The 19,953-nt window shown below is 36.7% G+C and overlaps 1 protein-coding gene across 1 annotated transcript in view; it reads right to left on the bottom strand.

The window, feature by feature from the left end:
* Ube2d1 (ubiquitin conjugating enzyme E2 D1) overlaps positions 1–19,214 on the bottom strand; it is a 32,710-nt gene extending 13,496 nt beyond the window's left edge. Inside the window, exon 1 of the mRNA XM_076834786.1 lies at positions 18,967–19,214. Coding sequence (XP_076690901.1) covers positions 18,967–18,990 — 24 coding nt within the window. The 5' untranslated portion in view covers positions 18,991–19,214. The remainder of the gene's footprint in view (positions 1–18,966) is intronic.
* Positions 19,215–19,953: the final 739 nt, after the last annotated feature.

Genomic DNA, 19,953 nt, shown 5'->3' with positions numbered 1-19,953 from the left:
ACCCTATAGAAAGCCTCCTAATAACTGCTTCATGAGCTCCTCAGGCCATAACCGAGACCTCCACGTGGCCATGCTTTCCTATCATGCCAAATTAAAAAGATTTCAAAGAACACCCTTGCATGTGCTTTCAAAGTAATTCTTTTTAAAATTAAGTATTGTATATACATGTGAGTGTTATAAAAGCAAAACAGTGATTTGTAGGGAAAAAAAATACTATAATGTATATTTAAACACCCACGAGACCATTTCCCAAACCAAACTACTGTTAACGGACTAGAATACTTCATTCACAGCTTTGTTGGGAAATAAGCACATCACTTACTGTTGGAAGGAGTGTTAAGTTTGGATACAACCTTTTGAAGGGCAATTTGAATAAACTAGGAAAGTAGAAAATGCCTGTGGTCATTGATCCAGTAATTATAACCAGGTAGACACACAAAGTTACGTACATAAGGATGTCTGGTGCAACTTCTTATATAAGTATGAAAAACTGAAAATAGTCTAATGGTCCACCAAAAGAATGACTTGTAAAATAATATGTTCATATACACTGGGTAGCCACTAAAAAGAATGACAGAACTGCATATGTTGACATTGAAAGATGCTGAAAGAAAATAAATACGGCTTGAGTAAAAAACACAGTTCCAGGACAGTATGCCCATTATGATCTCAAATATATATGTAAACCATAAATGCATAAAAAACAAATAACAAAACACACAAAATTGTTGACAGCACTTATCACTGGGAGCAGGTTGCTAATTTTTACTTATATCTTCTACATTGTCACAAATTGCTACAATATTTTTATAACTCTTTAAAGAAAAAAAATAAATGTTTTTTTAAGACAATGAAAGAATGAATTACTATCACATATTAGAGGATAAAGAGCAAGAAGGCCCAATACTATATCCAATATGATGGATGAGTAAATACTGGAACAGGAAAAGGACATTAGCTGGAAAAATGTGAAATCTGAGTTAGGACAGTAGTTGGTATTATACCAAATCTACTTCCCTTATTGTAATAACTATGATTATATAAATTGGAAATATTAGAAGTTAGGTTAAAGATATATGTGAACTTCCTATGTTACTTTTTGCAATTTTTCTATAATACTACAAACTACCTCAAAACAAAACAAAAAAAAAATTTTATACATATTCCAAACTTAACTATTTTCTCTCCCAAGCTTGCTTCTTTCCTGTATTCCCAATATCAACTAATGGGACAATAGCAACCCTGTCACCAGGCTCAAAATCTTAGCATTATTTTGATCCTTCTCTTTCTCTAGTCCTTCATATATAGTCACATGTACAGTACACTATATTCTTCCTTAATACCCATTACAATGTTTACCTTGCCACCAAAATCAATTACAGTCCAATACTCAATTACTTGCATAATCATCTTCTAAAGGGACAGCTTGTTTGAAATTTTATTCTTCTGTTTTAGAAAATTTCAGTTGTTACCCATTGATTATTAAAAATCTAATTCTACCAATGAAATTCTTTTCATTATTTAGCCTCATTATAAAGCCTATACTTTCAATTGAATGTTCCCCTTCAAAAATATTCCAAAGAGCCCTTTCAATTTTCTAAATTACTTTCAGAAAGTCTATAAGGTCAAAAATAACCTCACAATTACACTAAGATGTTATTTGCTGTTTTCACTATCGATATCTCAGGTATACACAATGAAGTTTTCCAGAGATTTAACATGAATGCATGAGCAGATGTTAGAATCCAGTTGTCATCTGTAAGCTTGACAATAATGAAATTTAAAAATTGTATAAAACAAAAAAATTGTTTTAAAAAATATAATTATTTTTCATTAAAAAGTAATTTATAACGTTGGCAAGAATGTGGGGGGAGATTTGCTGGTAGGACTGCAAATTGGTACAACCACTCTGGAAAGCAGTATGGAGATTCCTCAGAAAACTTGCAGTGGAACCATCATTTGACCCAGTTATCACACTCTAAGTCTTTACTCAAAGGATTTAAAATCAACATACTATAATGACACACCCTCATCAATGTTTATAGCAGCTCAATTCACAATAGCAAAGCTATGGAACCAACCTAGGTGCCCTTCAACAGATGAATGGATTAAGAAATGTGGTATATATGCACAAAGGGATATTACTCAGCCACAAATAAGAATGAAATTATGGCATTTGCTGGTAAATGGATGGAACTGGAAACTGTCATTATTAAGTGAAATAAAGCCAGTCCCCAAAAAACAAAGACTGAATGTTCTCTCTGATATGCAGATGCTAACACACAATAATGGTAGGGAGAACAGAAGTTCATTGGATTAGAGAAAGGGGAATGAAGGGATGGGATAGGAGATGGAAATGGGAAAGAGTAGAATAAATTAGACATAACTTTACAATGTTCGTATATGAATATATGATGAGTGAAATTCCACATCATGTACAACCACAAAAATGGGATCCTAATTATAAGTTATACTCCATGTATGTATGATATGTCAAAATACACTCTACTTTTATGTATATATAAAAGTAACTAATAAAAAAATGTTATTTATAGCATGTGCAAGGCCCTGGGTTCAATTCCCAGCATTGTAAAATAATACAATAATAATGATAATAAACAAAGGTCAAAAAATATTTATATTAGCATATTTACTGTAATTTTAAAAGTATTTCTTATTTCTAAATATGTATTTAATTGCTCATATGGTAAATATCAACAGATATAGTCCACACCAAGAAAAGCTTTGTGGGGTCTTCAGTACTTAAGAATATAAAGGGGTCCTGCCTGTAATCCTAGCTATTCAGGAACCTGACAGGCAGGAAGATCTCAAGTTCAAATCCAGCCAGGGCAATTTAGCAAGGGCCTGTCTCAAAATGAAAATAAAAAAGAGTAGGATATAGCTCAGTGGTACAGCACCCCTGAGTTCCCTCCCCAGTATCCAAGCTGGAAAGAAAAAAGACTATAAAGGGGTCCTGAGGTCAAAAAATTTGAAAAAAAACTTGGATATGCCCTGTACATGGCTAAGTTTTCTGTCCTTTATCATTTTCCTTCTCCTAATAACACAGTCCTTCCATCTATTCATTTTTATTAACTGTGGCTATCTTCTCAAAGGCCATTTTAATTTTTATTTATTTATTTATTTATTTATTTATTTATTTAGGTCAGTGCTGGGGACTTAACCCAGTACCTTGCACAAGCCATACAATCATTCTACCACTGGGCTGTACCTGTAGCCCTCAAAGGCTACTTTAAAAAAATACGGGTTGTAGCTTTAACCAAAACTTATTCTTTAGCAAATCTCACTATAGTACCTAGTGTATTTCATCATGTCTAGTACAGCAGTCTCAGATACCCAGCAACTAGTAAAGTGCTGCCCTCAGCAGATGTTAAAATGAAATCTGTTTTGTCTCAACCCAGGTATTAAAGCTTTGTAATGTCAAATAAACAAATGCTTACACAGAAAGGGAAAAAAAATACGAGTTGGAGTCAGATATTGATCAAATCTGGTTTTGCTGCTAAGCAGTACTAGCTGTGTGACCTCGAACAATTTACTTAACCTGAGTCTCATGTATTATGGGGACATCACTGATTACCATGAAGAACTGTACCAAGAAGAACATGTAAAACCAATTAGCTTTAGACCTGGCATGTATAATAGATGCTTAATAAATGCTGATTTCCCCTTCCTTTCCTCTTTCACCAAAATGTTTTTTTTTAAAACAAAAGCTTTAATGCATTTTATTTATGGATTCTTCCAAAATACTTATTAGCACAATACCTTTTATATGTAAGTATTTGTTATTATTTGGGTCAAATAATAAAATTTAAGGAATAATGTGATTGGCAGAACATAAGTATCTCAAATCTCAATCTTTCAGAAATACAAATGATTAGATTTGGCAAGAGAATAAAAACAAATTACTCCTTTATACAGATATGCAGATTGCATATAGTAAAAAGTTTCAAAAGTGTTAAGAGAACAGTGCAGGTCCTTTAAAAACACCACAGAAACATAATGATATCTAAAAATGAATATCAAAAGAACATTCATCATTAAAATTATTATGCCATTATGACAAGGTTTTCAATTTATAGAATGTATGATATATTCTAGTGAAGAATCCAAAGCCACATAATTTTTTGAGGGCTGGTGGTATAGCTCAATGGCAGAGCACTTGCTTAGCATGTATGAAGCCCTAAATTCATCCCTAGCACGCACACACACACACACACACACACACACACACCCCGCCAAAAAAATTTTTTGGTGTTTCTAGTTTAGAAGACCTCAAAATTCTAAATATTCCATCTTTATTATTTATCTAGGGATGCTGTTAACCTACTTTCAGGACACAGCTTTGGGTTGCTCTTCCAAGTGGACTCCAGGGTTTGTGATGAGCTAACTCAGTCTCAAAAAGTATTTTTAACCACTGCCAGTCCTTAGTGACAGAGCTGCCATGGACAGGGCTACAATCTGTGACGTGGATGGACATTTTTTAAAAAATGTCTTCCATGGGCTGGGGATGTGGCTCAAGCGGTAGCACGCCCGCCTGGCCTGCGTGCGGCCTGGGTTCGATCCTCAGCACCACATACAGACAAAGATGTTGTGTCTGCCAAATACTAAAAACTAAATATTAAAAATTTTCTCTCTCTCTCCCCCTCTTTCTCACTCTCTCTCACTCTTTCTTTAAAAAAAAAATAAATAAAATAAAAAATGTCTTCCATGTTCAACTTAACTAGCTGGATTAATTATAAAAGTTTATTAAGTATTTCCACATATTCTCTGGGGATGTAGCTCAGTGCAGAGTGCTTCTCTAGCATGTGTGAGGTCTTGGGTTTAATCCCCAGCACCACAATAAAACCACCATCACCACATCCTTCCTAACAGGCATCATTCTGATTTTATAATTTTACTCTGGTTCTAACCCTCTGAAGTTTTAAAAATTTAATTTAATAGTATCAGATTATGATGCTAATAAAACTCCTTCCAAGTCACTGGTAGGCACATTTGCTGATGATTAAAACAGGGCATGAAATTCAAGAACTAACTCATTTGTAGAAACAATAAATTAATAAGATGTAGTTTGATATAGGAAAAAGGTCCTCTGTAGACCCTTAGAAGCTTAAAAGTAGCTACCATAGCTGTACCTCAAAGGTAATACATGCAAGAGTAGTGCTAAGCCTCAAGGATCACCTTCCGAATATATTCAGTAAAGTTTAGGACACTCTAGAGAGACCTGAAAAAAAAAGTTTCTCCTAGACAGAAGACAGATCTACTGAGGAACTACTGTAAAATATCTTACCTGATGCAAACTACTACCTAAATAAAAAATAAACACTGATATGTAAAACATTTAAAAAGTCAGGTTATAAGATCTGGTAGATTCTGAAAAGTTACAAGGATTGCCTCAGAGTTTACCTTCTATCCTTGAGGCACACTTCAGTACTGTCTTTAAATATAGCCAGCACTCCATATCAACAGAGGTAACCAACTGCAGAAAAAAAAACATTGGGGAAAGAAAACTGCATCTGTACTGAACAGGCAAAGACTTTTTCTTTCCCACCATTCCCTAAACAACACAGCAGACTAATTACTGACATGGCATGTATGTTGTATTAAGAAACAGAAGTAATCTACCATCGACTGAAAGTAGATGGAAGATGTGCATAGGTTATTTGTAAATACTATGACATTTTATATTCAGGACTTGGGCACAGGCAGATTTCAGTATCTATAAGGGGCTCTGGCACCAATCTCCCATGGATGCCATGTGACAATGGTATAAATGCCCTTATTTATTAAAAGGTGGATTACTAGAGGCATATAAAAAGTTAACAAATTTTTAAAAACTTGCCAGTTCTCAGAAGTGGTGTTCAAGGCTATTGCTTTTTGTCATACATGTCTTGAACTGCCAACTCCAATGACTCTCACAGACTACAACTGAGGGGTGACTCCCAGGAGTTCCACAATGCTCTACTGCAGAAAGCTGCACATAAAGGAAATGAACAACACATTCTTCAAAGCCAAGGTAGATGTCATGCCTGTTTTGGATAAACAAATAACACTGCTGATATGGAAGCAAAAGTGACAGTGTGATGTCATTCTAGTAGAAAGAAAAGTTTTTTCCAATAGATGGTACTGGGTCAATTAGGTATTCTCGTGAAAAAAAAAAAAAAATTAACCTTAACCTCCTATCTCAAAACATATATAAAAATTAATTATAAATAGATTCTAAATGTAAATATGAAAAGTAAAATATTAATGCTTTCAAAGGAAAATATAAAATGTCTTTATGATCTTGGAGGAGGCAGAGATTTTTAAATAGTACACAAAGAGGAATAACCATAAAGGAAAAAAAATGGAAAATTTGCACTTGATTAAAATTAGGAACATCTGTTCATCAAAAGGAACATTAAAAGTGTGAAAAGGCAAGCCAAATAGGAGACAATATTTACAATACATATATTTGATAGAAGATGCATCTAGAATATGTAACAAATATTCCTACAGATCCATTTATTTTAAGAAAGACAGCTTAAACAGGCATTTACCAAAAGAGCTATCTAAATGGAATACACACAACACACACACACACACACACACACACACACACACCCCAGAAGGGTCTCAGCTTAATTAGTCATCAAGAATATGCATATTAAAACCAAATCTTATGCCATTACACATCCAACAGGATGGTTAAAATGAAAAAGAAGAACTACAAGTGTTGGCATATATGTAAAGCAATTAGAACTTTGCTCATAGAATAAGAAAGCTGATAATAACCAATAATTAAACATAGAAATACGATGTGATCTAACAGTTCCACTGCCAAGTACAGAAATGTGAATATACATACTCACTTTAGTAGCATCATGTGTAACATCCCCAAACCAAAACAACCCAAATGTCTACCAACAGTAGAATAATTTATAGCATATTCACACAATGAGAATGAAGAAACTACAGCTCCATGCAATAACAGACAAATTTCACAGTACACATCACAATTCTTAAGTTCAAAACCAGGTAAAATTAATCTCTGATGCTAGTCAAAACAGTGATTTATTTACCTTAAGGGCAAAGATAAAACTAAGAAAGGAGAGGGGCACCTTGGTCCCTTAGAATGCTATTTCTTGAGCCAAGTTTTGAATTCACAGTTGTGTTCACCTTGTGAAACCTACCAGGCTATATGCCTTATGTGTGTTTATTATATTGAAACAAAAAGTTCACATTATAACTTTTTAATGAATTTTTCCATGATGAATAACACAATGATGATATCAAAAAGGTAGACAAAGGATATAAAGAATTCACATAATGTAAAATATGGCTTTCAATTAATCAGACTAGTTACAAAGCCATAAAAAGAATATGCACATTTGTGTATAATACATATGTTTTGTGTTTCAATTTCATTTCCAGTTACTTTTAATCTAAAACTGAAACATATTGCCGATTTTTCTTTACCTTTGAGACAAAGAAAGCTTAAAACAAACCAACCCTATATCTAAATATAGGTCAAGCAATAAATACCATCAAACTGACAAAAATATTCCCCAGATGAAAAGGAGTCCATGCCAATGAAGCAATTTTCTAACCAATATGATTAACAGCCAAATAAAACTAGGGAGTACCTAAATTTCAAAATAAAAATGTAAGATATTAATGAGTGGCGGATTATAGGATAGTGTCCTTACATCACGACTAGAACCACAAAAACACTGACAAGGCCATAAAAATGTATATTTAGAGGATTTATATAGCCTTATGTGGCTAAGCACTTCTATTCTAGTTCAGATTTCTGTAACCAGCTAGACACAAAGAAAAGTACTGAAAGGCCTGAAACTGAATTTAAATGGGCACAGATGGCATGTTTATAACACCCCCACAATATGCTGAGTGTTCTCCATAAAAACAAGCTAGACACAGTCCCTGCCTCTAGGGGACTTAAAATCTAAAAGTAGATGAGGCAGCTTAATTCAAAGAAAGCAAACCAATAAAAGAAAATAAAGACAGGAATGTAAGAGAAGAGGCCTGTGTTCACCCGCTGGCTCCCAGAAGGGTAACAGTCCAATTGGAACAGTAGAGAATGCACACTAACAAGCAAGAACTGCCTTATTTTCCATAAGAATTAATATGACACTATTTTTGCAATAAACAGTTCCTAAGAAATTACACTGACCAGACTGAAATTGCTTTGCTGTTTTCTAGCTTCACCAATCCGAAACTCTAAATCTCTGTAAAAGAGATAATATACACCACACTGGGTATGTGTAAAGGACATCACACACAGTCAAGTATCGAAGCTGATTTATGGCCCGACATTTAAATTACTCACTCCTAAACATATGAAAGCATTATTTCAAAAATCCTGGCCCAATCATCAGTTAATTAATATGACATAATCATCTTTACTTCCAAACCCGTAAAACATGACAGTGATTCTTACTGGATTGCATTTTTGGTGTTGTCTCTAAAGGGATTAAGAGCTATATTTGGTTTGTCTGTAAATAAACATTTCCTGGGCTTACAGTTCAGGCTCTGATCTCCTGAACAGAGCTGATCTAGTTAACTAGAACGATTTCAATAGAGATGTCAAACAATCACCAGAAATATCTCCAAAGACAGAGTGTCTTTAAGCCCTTGAATTAAAGTACATCTTCATTTAAAACTATGTAGATGCTTCCCAGAAGACTTCAAAATGCTGTGGACAGGGGTTGGGCCTAGGCAGAGCTCTTGCATAGAATGTGTAAGGCAACCAGTTTGATCCTTAGCACCACAACAAATAAATAAATAAATAAATAAATAAATAAATAAATAAATAAACAAACAAATAATATGCTGTCCATCTACAACTACAAATTTTTTTTTTTTTAAATGCTGAAGACAACCAATTAATTAAGTTGTAGGTACCAAACTCACTTCAACAAACTGGTTCTGGCAGCTTTGCTGTCTCTTTCAATCAGGTATCTCCCTGGCAAAGTTGGCTTATTTAAAAAAAAAAAAAAAAAACAATGTGGCCAAATTCCACCAAAAAAGGAAGAAAACGAAGAAAGCAATGACCCTGCTGATTTTGCCGCATCAGAGTAATATTTATTGCATTTTAGCTACAGAGTGCAATTTAGAATAAAAGTCTGAGGTCACAATTAGGGACATTATTTACCAATCATGTCATACATACAGCCACTTTCCAGGTCATCTCTACCTCTACACAGCCATGATGGCTCCATTTCCCACCATGCTACTTTGCCTCTACTTTAAGGCATGCCTTCCTTTTAAATAGAAGACTCTCAATTACTACCCTACACATATAATATTTCCATCAGAGAAATTATATAAATAAAAATCTATTTTAGACAAATCCAAGGAAGTCAAGTAAAAGCTGCATTTGAATCTACTTTATGGATCTACTATGAGAATAGTAAAATCAGATTTATTCATTCCAGGAACCTAAACTCAAAACTTTAGAATCATCATCTGATTCCGTTCTCCTCTCTTGTCCCACCCATTGTTACATCCCTCCCATTAATTAGTGCCAAATTATTCAGATTCTCCTTCTGTCCCAATCCCTCCCCATGAAAGCATCCTGGAAGGCAGTTTTACAGACAGCTAAGGTCCAAAGAGCAGGAGCACTCAGAAGAGCCAGAGCAGAGACATCCCAGGGTAAGAAGCCAGGTTGACCCTATTCAAGCATTTGGGCCGAGTGGAAAACAGAAGGACACTGAGACTGTCTACAACAGTGAACCGTTGAGACTTGAGGGGCCAAGAAGGTGTATACAAATCAAAAGGGCCAAGCAGGATAAACTCCCTATAATTTTTCTCACATAAGTTCTCCACCACCCTGGCTGGCTCAGGCCAGCCTTGGATCTCACTTGACCTGTGGCCTCCCTATTTCTCTACCTTACACACTGCTGCCAAAATCATCTTAGGGTACCGTGTCAAACCTTTTCAATGTCTTCCATTTGCTTTAAAGGCTTATAAATCCTCAAAGAAGCTTAACAGACCTTCCAGGATTTGACTCCTCTCTGACTTCATATGTGAAAACCTTTTTTCCCCCTAGTGCTCTCTGCACCAGCCAAAATGAACTTTCAATTCCACAAAAGCTAACTTGCCTCTAATTTTAAACATGGCTTCTTTTTAGGTAGAAGATTCTTAATCACATTCCTCCCAATATACATTCTATTTCTCCTTATACCTAATTCATTTTTACCCTCATGTCTTTTTCTTTTCTTTTCTTTCATGCACGCTAGGCATGAAGGTAATATCCCTAGCCCTTTAAAAATAGATTTTTTTAAATTTCTAAATATTATTTCATTTTCAGACAGGGTCTTGCTAAATTACTCAGGCTGGACTCCAACTATCGATCCTTTTCCCTAAGCCTTACAAGTAGCTGGGATTACAGGCATGCACCACCATACTCATCTTCGTGTCTTATTTTATTTGTTTGTTTGTTTGTTTATTACCAGGGATTGAACTCAGGGGCACTTGACCACTAAGCCACATCCCCAACCCAATTTTGTATTTTATTTAGAAACAGGGTCTCACTGAGTTGCTGAGTTCCTCACCATTGCTAAGGCTGGCTTTGAACTTGCAATCCTCCTGCCTCAGCCTCCTGAACCACAGGGATTACAGGCATGCACCATAGCACCAGGCTTCAGCTTCGTCTTATTTTAAACATCATTACACTGTAAGGAAAGTTTCCTTGACCCCTTCAGTGTGTCCCTGCTATATTCCTAGAGTACTCTTGTGCTTTCCTTTCCATGACATTCATCAAAATTATAATTACAAACCATGTACAATACTGAGTTCTACGAGGTCTAGGTTGCATACCCACACTATGGTTAAGAATGGTACTTCATGAGGTGGGGCATGCCTGTAATCCCAGCAGCCCAGGAGGCTGAGACAGGAGAATTATGAGTTCAAAGCCAGTCTCAGCAACAGCTAGGTGCGCTAAGCAACTCAGTGAGCCCCTGTCTCTAAATAAAATACAAAATAGGGATAGGGATGGGACTTAGTGATCGAGTGCCCCTAAATTCAATTCCTGGTACAAAAAAAAAAAAAAAAAAAAAAAGGTACTTCCTTACTGAAAATCCTTCAATTGCTTTCCCAACCTTCTGCATATGTATTTCTCAGCATGGGTCTTCAAGGTCCTCCACAACAAAACATATGGTTCACTATTTCCTGAATGCTTCCCAAGAGCAAGATGATCTGTTCCTTCCCAAATAAGCCACACAAATTTCTAATGTCTTCGTTTCTCTTTCTCTACAAACCTGGCTTCCCTAAATCTTTTAGAATGTTACTCATTCTTCTAAACCTATACCCAATTCACCTTTTCCACAGATATCCTCCAAGTAATTTGGCCTTTCCCACCTTTGACTTCCTTCCTGTGCAAATATGTTGTACTTTCCTTATGGTACTCTCCTAAGTCCTTCTATTGGTTATAGTACTCTTCTTACCCTTATTAATTCAAAACTTTTTTGATAATGGCTTTATAACTCACCTTTCTGTAAAATTCCTTAATGCATTTAGGATATACCTTCTATTAGAAGGTGCTCTGTAAATGTACTAACTTGAATCTTATAAATCTATTACATATAAGGGAGCTGTATAAGGCAATTGTTAAAATATGTTGATTAAATAATTTTTAAAGGACAAAAGGCACCTGTGAAACAGATAGAAACTAAATGGAATAAGATGGTATGTTATGTTACCGATACATAATAGAAATACATATTATTTGCATCATAAGCAACTGTTTTTTAATCAAAGAGTAAGACTTATTAACATTATATCATATATTAATATGCCCATTTTTTTTCAATTCTGACATCTCAAAAGAATTTTAACTCAAGTCTCATATAGCTATGGAGCACAGTGCCAATGCTCAAAGTTTATATGTTTGCTGAACAAAAACAGCATGAAACACTATTTGGGTTTGCTTAAAATTATACTGGTGGGCTGGGAATGTACCTCAGCAGTACAGCTCTTGCCTAGCACACGCAAGGCCCTGGGTTCAATCCCAGTACTAAAGAAAAGAATTATATAGAGTAAAAGAATATACATGCACATATATATAGTTAGGTAGATACATACATACATACATACATACTTTCACATTACACACATCCACAGATGGGACCACCAAAACTATCAAGACCAACTCACTGAATTTACAGATGAGAATAAGACTTGGCCAAGCAAACAAAGCTAAAGCCAGGACAAAGGTTCAAACCATCTGACTTCCACTGCAGCTCTCTTCCTACCTAGAAGCTGACTGACACTCAAGACTGTGATATTATCACATTATCCTCAACCATGCTCAGTATTGAATTAAGGCCATTTGCACACTTTAACCTCGTGCAAGAGAAACAAAAGAGTGAAGAGTGAAGGAATGAAAAAAAATTCTTTTCATCTTTCCCAGGAGGCTTATTATCTTACAAAAGGTAAGAAATGAAGCTACTTCATAAGCCTTGAGGATAGTATTTGTATTCAGACATTCTGAGAGGCAAGTAAAACATGATAGGAAATTACATACACCTTTTAAAAAATGGATAATAGAGACTGGGCTGGGGCTCTGTGGTAGAGCACTTGCCTAGCCTGTATGTGGCCCTGGGTTCGATCCTCATCACCACATAAAAATAAATAAATAAAACAAAGGTATTGTGAAAAAAAAATTCTTTAAAAAACATGGGTAATAGAATTCTGACACATAAGTGAATATGTTAATGAATGCTACATTATCCAAACTTATTATTTATTTTATGGTTAACCAAGACATGGTGTTTCAGCGAAAACAAACAAAATTCAGGTGGCAATTTCTTAAAATGTACATAAAACATTAACATACCTGCCAATACCTGCCAAATATTTGTAATTAAATACTGTATATATTCCTAACAAATGGAATACAGTAAGCACTTATGTGTGCATAAAAAGTAATCTTAGTATTACCCAGAGTTATTTTTGAATTCTGTGGTTGGACATCAGTGAATATAAAATACTGCTACTTGTAACCAGGCACAGTGGCACACCCAGCTGTATTTCCAGCTACTTGAGAGACAGAGACAAGACTGCAGGCTCGAAGTTAGCCTGGGCAACTTAGTGAGACCCTGCCTGAAAATAAAATAAAAGGGGCTGGAGATGCACTTCAGTGACAGAGCACTTGCCTAGCATTCATGAGCTCCTGGGTTCAATCCCCAGAACCACAAAATATAAAATGAAATGCTACCTCTAGTAGAAGACAATGAGTATTGACAGTCTGTACCAAATGGAAATGTTTCCAAAATTAGAATATTTTTAATTAATGTATATATCCACATGTATGTTTGTATGCCTGTTTATTAATTTACTTTCTGTCTGTAATACACATATATGTAAATATGTATACATAGGCTGGCATTATTTTTGGCAACTTTTTTTTTTTTTTTTTTACTATTTTTAGTTGTAGATGGACACAATACCATTATTTATTTATTTTTGTATATGGTGCTGAGGATGGAACCCAAAGCTTCAGACATGCTAGACAAACACTCTACCACTGAGCTACAACCCCAGCCCGGCAACATTAATTTTATATAAGGATCCTATACTGTGCAATGGTGATTTTCAAGCTTTCCTTACAGCAATATATAATAACAAAAAAGATCTGACATCATAACTTAGTACACACACATGCACAGTTCCCTCCACAGAGGTCCAGCTTTACTACTCCCAAACACTGCTCACAGGTGGAGATGGCCACTTGGAGTGAGAACAAGCAGATTATTACTTGAGGGAGTTTCAGGTGACAACTCCCCAGCTCACCTCCTTTGGAGAGGCTTTCTTAAGTCTGAAAGGAGCCTAAGAATCTAAATAAGCAATGTAATGTCACTGAAGGAAATAAGCCACACAAACAGGAGCAGAGGAATAGAAATCAGTGGGTAAAACATTGAAGAAGAGGCAAGATAGGAGGTTGCGGAGCATGGTGGTGTGGTGGGCAGCACAGGACTATGCTTCTAGATGGCAGCTTCCTCCCCACACTCAGGACAACTCCTGAACATGCTGCCTCTTACTACTGTCTAATGTGTGAAACTGAACCCTCATGGATCCATTCCAGAACCAAACTGAATGCAGAAAACCCTCAGCTTCTCAGAAGCCATTTAGATCAGGACAGTCCAGAAATAGAACCTGTCTTGGCCTTCCTGCAGATGCATGTTCTAAGGTAGCCTAAGAATCCTTCCAATCCCGAAATTGCAAATCTGGGTCATATTAAGAGGACAATTATCTTTATACCTGTCTCTACTACAACATCAATTCATCCACTATTTTATAAAGGGGGATGGGCTAACATGTTAGTAGACAGCCATTAACTCAGACTGTTAACTAAGTTTTAAATATATTATTTGAATCAGTAGTATTCATTAAATGAAAATAAAGGGCCCACAGGTTTCCTGTTTGTATTTTAGGGAACTTAGGGAGTAAGGATGCTACTCTGCTTTACCAGGAGCAAACTCACATGCTTTTGGTTTTCACATGTGCCTGGGCTCCTAAAATAGGCCTAAAACAGTCTTATTTAGTTCTACGCTATTTATTTCCACAGAGGAATCTCAGAACTTTTAAGCTGTAATATGTTATCTCGTCTTTCTACACTTTTTGTGATGAAGAAATCAAAGTACATACAAAGGCAAAAGAAAGACAGCTTAATTACAAAGATTTAAAAGCAGAAAAATTTACATGATGGCTTATTAGAGAAAGAACACTTTCTCCCTCTCATCTCAAGACAAACCATTTATCTAACAAAAAGTAAAAATACTGTGTTCCTTTTTTCTTTTAAGTTAAATCCTTTCCTGAAAGAACTAGAGTCTTGGATTTAACATTGTAATTTGAACAGAAACCACTACAAGAACCAAACTATTATATCGAGTTGTAAATAGTTATCTCAAAATGAAATTTCTGCAATGAAATGATACTTCTGACAGAACAGTTATAAACTACAACTAATTTTTCTAAGATCTTTTGGAGAAGACAAATTTACAGTGATGAACAAAGTAATATTACTCATTTACAATGTTAAAGGATCCAGTAATCGCTCTGGATCAGAGATGACAAGGCACAATCAACACAGTGAACAATACATCTGTGAGAATGATTAAATATGCCCACGTCTTAACTGCAACACTACTTTACACTTGTTCTGACATTATAGTTTGCAAAGTACTTACATCCATAAACTCATGTGACTCTACACGTTTTTCATTTTAAATACAATAAATATAGATGAGTCCATATGGATACGTGGTATGTACTAAAGTGTTCTCTAGAGCCAACTATCTGGTTTAGAATTCCAACATTGCCACATATTAGATATGTGACCCTGAGTAAACTACTCGATGTCTCTGCCTCAGTTTCATCATCTACAAAATGAGGGTAATACTGTTTCTACCTCTTGGGACTACTACAGATTAAACCAATTAATATATATCAAGAACTTAGAAGAATGTCATGCACAGAGCAAGCACCAGACACATGCTGATGGTCAGCAGCAGCAGCATACTTGTATGGATAAGAAAGTGAAGATAGGAGCCACAGCGCCAGGATAAAAACTGGACTTTCTTCCCCTAGAAAAAACATAGGGATGGTTTTTTCAATATCCTGTTTTCCTAGACTGACACCAGCCGTTTAATGTAGAACTCTGCAAATAAAAAATTCAGCAACTCAAAATATTTGTAAAATTGTATTTTAATGTCTGTTCATATATGTACTTCAGATTAGATTATAAAAAAAGAACTGTTCCATTTTGGGGACAGTACTATACACTAAGGAATTATCTGTGTTGCTATATTTGTAAAACAAAAGTCTTTTGTTTCACTTTTCAAAAGACAGACCAAAAAAGGCACAAGCTTATCATATCATACTAGTAGGATGATCATTACCTCAAATTCTTTATAGAGTAAAATAAATCTGATGGAAAAAGACCAAGATGCAGATAACTATATTATGATTTTCATTTTTCTTCCAGTTTTCAAAGCATTCAGTATTGTGATGCAGTATTTGTAAGTTTAAAAATGATTCCCAAAACAAAGCATATCAACGATTGAAAATAGCACTGATAAAAAAAACCTTAGAAATTAATTCTAGAAAACAATAGATGCTCAGCTGAAAAGCTCCTCTTTTTTAGACATGTTTTTAGATTTCTTTCCTCATATTTTGTTCAGTTTTTTTTTTCCCTTTAGTGATTTAGGTGACTGCAATAACATCTTCCACTGTGTCTAAAAATAGGGCATGGGTGTGTAAATTTATGAGCTGAAATGCAAAACTGGCACAGGATGTCTAAATTAAAGCATTAAATCACTTTGCATATGCTAGTATAGAAATACATTTTAAGCACTGATACATACATGCTTTCTGTATACATACAATTTTAATCCAACCATTTTATTCTTTTTGTAGTGAAGAAATGTGAAATTGTGAACTTTACTCTCAAATATGTCATTATCATTTATGAGATTAATCTTGGGCAAAGCACTTCTCCACTCAAGGACTTCAAATAAGGAGAACAGACAAAAACATTGATGATTCTCAACCCTCTTTCCAACCAAACCCATCCAAGGGATTCAATCTCACTTGCTTTACAGCAGTGGCAACAATCTGAAAATATCCTACAAGTGATTCTGATACACTGCCCTAGAAGTTGTTTCCCTGCTGGTAACCTCTTCCACACTACTATAGACTTCTCTGAAGTTCTACAAGTTCCAAGGCCTGCCACTTTAGATACAAGAAAATTAAAACCCATTGACCTGAAAGTTATCTGACAGTGTTATTTAAATACACTTAAAAAGAAAGGTGAAAAGTTAATATACATTTTCACTTGATGGAACAGACAAGAGTTAAATAAGAATCTGGGTACTGAAGATATCAGAGGGCTTTATAACAACTGTTCACATGGCAGAGAGCAAATGTGACCTAGAACTACTTATGAAGAAAGTACAGAAAGAAGTATAAAAAAGGAGAATCAATCAAAATAAACACCTCAATGGTTTGAATGTGTGATTAATGTGATTTAAGTCAATTTGCCTGATAGTGGGAAAAAGAAGCAAAAAATGGACATGTATGTAGGTGGTATTATATAATCCCCAACTGCTTCTCCAAAATATCAACCTGTCATAGGTTTTACATCATTTTTACATTATACAGTTGTTATAATAACTAATAACTACTTAAAATATGTGGACATATGTCATATTATAACATAAATCAAATACACTGGATCAGCATGGTGGTTGACAACAATATGCAAGCATAATATTTAAAAATGGTGTCCTTATTTCTTTGAATATCCATTTGCTATTGATAAATTCCACAGTATCTAAAAGCTATTTATTGTATGTGGAAAGTCATGTGAAAAATTCTATGATCTAGGAAAGAAGGAAATGGAATTTGAAAACTTCCTTGGAAAATGCATGTTGTCTGATCCAATCATGAACCAATATTATATCATCATGAATAAGTATACAAGGAATAGTGAAATGCTAACCAGAGCTTCAAAATTAGGATTATTTGTTTGAAACAAAGTGTAACTGCATTATCTTCAAAAGACAAAGTATTAACATTAAATAAACGCTGTTAACTGTATATTTTATACTGAGATGACCCTTAAATGGTACAAAGAATAACCAAAATCCACAGATTTAATATTTGAACCAAAAATAAACAGAAATCTGGCTGAGTTTAAAAGTTGCTGTCCTCTGTACCAAAAGATACCACCAGGGGTGAGTCAGAATACAATGTATACATGTCTACAACTGCTGTAACACATACCATTGTTATATTTTACTGACTTGTGGTTGAAAAATCGATAAAAATATTTGGTAGGCACTGACTTCTTCTGAAATAAATTCCAAAACACACAGTCCATTGTTGGCTTAACTTGCTCAAAATGCTCCCAAACAATGTGGACCCAACTTCAAACTTGGGTCTGTAAACAGACCAACAGCCTAATAATAAATAAAAATGAAGAAAAAGAAATGCCCAAATCCCAATTTTGGACAATGTTCACATCTGAAATGGTCTGCAATAATTAATACCAAGAGAAGATGATCACTTACATGAGTTGGGATGGAAAATATTTGTTGAATGAATATACACAATTCTTCCTCGTTCTATAGCCATGTGTCAAAGCATCAAAACAATTTAATTTGTATCTGTTTCTGTTGTGTCTTGAACTTTATATATAAGTTTATCATGAGGAAAAAAAAAACCTGTTTGGCTTGACTCACCATGAATCACAGCCAGGAGGTCATCTTGTTGTGTATCAGCAACTATGTTTTCACTACAGCTATGTGACCTGAAGTGGCAGCAGCAGAGGCACCAAAATAGAAGGGGCAGGAGCTTTCTCCTGGCTTCTCAGCCTCAAATGGGCTTTTCCAGCCCATTCCGGCAACTGAGCAAGAGCCAACCGCAGAGCACAGAAAGAACAAACCCGACAGCTCCGAGGAGAAAGGCTGCAGGCCCACCGCACCTTTCTAGCCCTCCCGGGGAGTCCGGAGAAGCGAGAACATAAAAGGGGACAAGCTTAAGAAACCGTGTAGAGAAAATACATCATGACATGGGCCCAAACTAGCTTGGTGTGGGGCAAAAAAACAAAACAAAACAAAAAAACCAGCTGTGACCGTGAAGCACAGATTTCGGGAAGGTCTGGGCACCGAGGAGGATTTCCACCCCGGGGCTCTGGGCGCAGCTCCGGCGCGAGCGCGCAGCGAGACCCCAGTCTCCAAGCACCTCCGGCCACCCGGGACTTGCCCGATTCCCACCTCACCTGTCCGGTGCCCGCGGGCCGGGAAGGCACCTCTGGTCCCCTGCCCCGCCCCGGCCCATCCTCCCATCCCATACCCTCCCGGCACGTCTCTTGGGACCAACGGCCAGGTCAGCATGGGCAGGGGTCAATGCCCGCTCCGCCGCCCCAGGCCCAGCCCCCGGACTCACTTTCTGAATCCGCTTCAGCGCCATGGGTCAAGGAGGGCAGCGGGGACACCGGCCGGCGGGGGGCGGCTGCGTGGCTCGGGGGCGTGGGTCGTCGCGGGCTCCGCTCGCTGGCTGCTCGGCTGGCTCAGCCCTGTGGGTCCCCGGCTCGCCGTTCGCTGGCTCGCTCCGGGAGCCGGTGCCTGATCCGTGTGCGCCCGAGCGCGAGTGTGCGCGAGTGTGCGGGCGGGGACGCCGGCGAGACTCTTTTGTTTCCGCTTTTGCTTCTGGGAAGGAGCCTGCGCCCTCCCCACCGCGCCCCGCCCCGCCTGGCACACTGGGAAGTGTAGTTCCAGCCGTCGTGGCCGCCAGGACCAGGACGCTGTCGGGTTACTCACTGGTGACCTCAACCAGGCAGCCTGGGGTTTCAGCTGCCGGGCCTGGAGTTGGTATCTGCTGTTTGATTTAGAGTAAATTACTGAAGCTGGGTCTGCGCATCCGCACGATGGGATAACAAATGAGCTCCTAACGCATTTACAAGAATTTCTAAATTTTCAGAGTTAATCATTCCTTATCCAATACATTTTACAGCTGATCTTGTTATTTTTATCTTTACAGAGTTCACTGACTCTTCTGAAATATATGAATTACCTCAATTTCTCACCCTCCACACATGCGCTGACTCATACCTATTATGATTATTACTTACCTCCTTAGTTCTTCTTTCGGAGGGAAAAAAAAGTGCCTTCCCTGTCTAGGGCAAATCTTGCATTGTCTAACCCTCCTTAGAACTCAGAATTCTGAGCCTCGCTCTCATAAGTAGCTTTTTTCCTTGGGTTGACGATACCTGCCAAATAGTCTAGCTCACTCCCCAATCCTTAAATTTCCATGAACTTGTGTACACATTGAAACTGGCTTCTTACTTTCAGCACGAGCAAAATCAGTTTTCACTGAGGACGCCTTTGAGCTTCTTATTACTAAATTCAACTCACTCTTTATCCTGAGCATGTT

Source organism: Callospermophilus lateralis, chromosome 15, assembly GCF_048772815.1.
Source record: "Callospermophilus lateralis isolate mCalLat2 chromosome 15, mCalLat2.hap1, whole genome shotgun sequence".
NCBI classification, from domain to species: domain Eukaryota; kingdom Metazoa; phylum Chordata; class Mammalia; order Rodentia; family Sciuridae; genus Callospermophilus; species Callospermophilus lateralis.
This window is presented reverse-complemented; position numbering and strand designations above follow the sequence as displayed.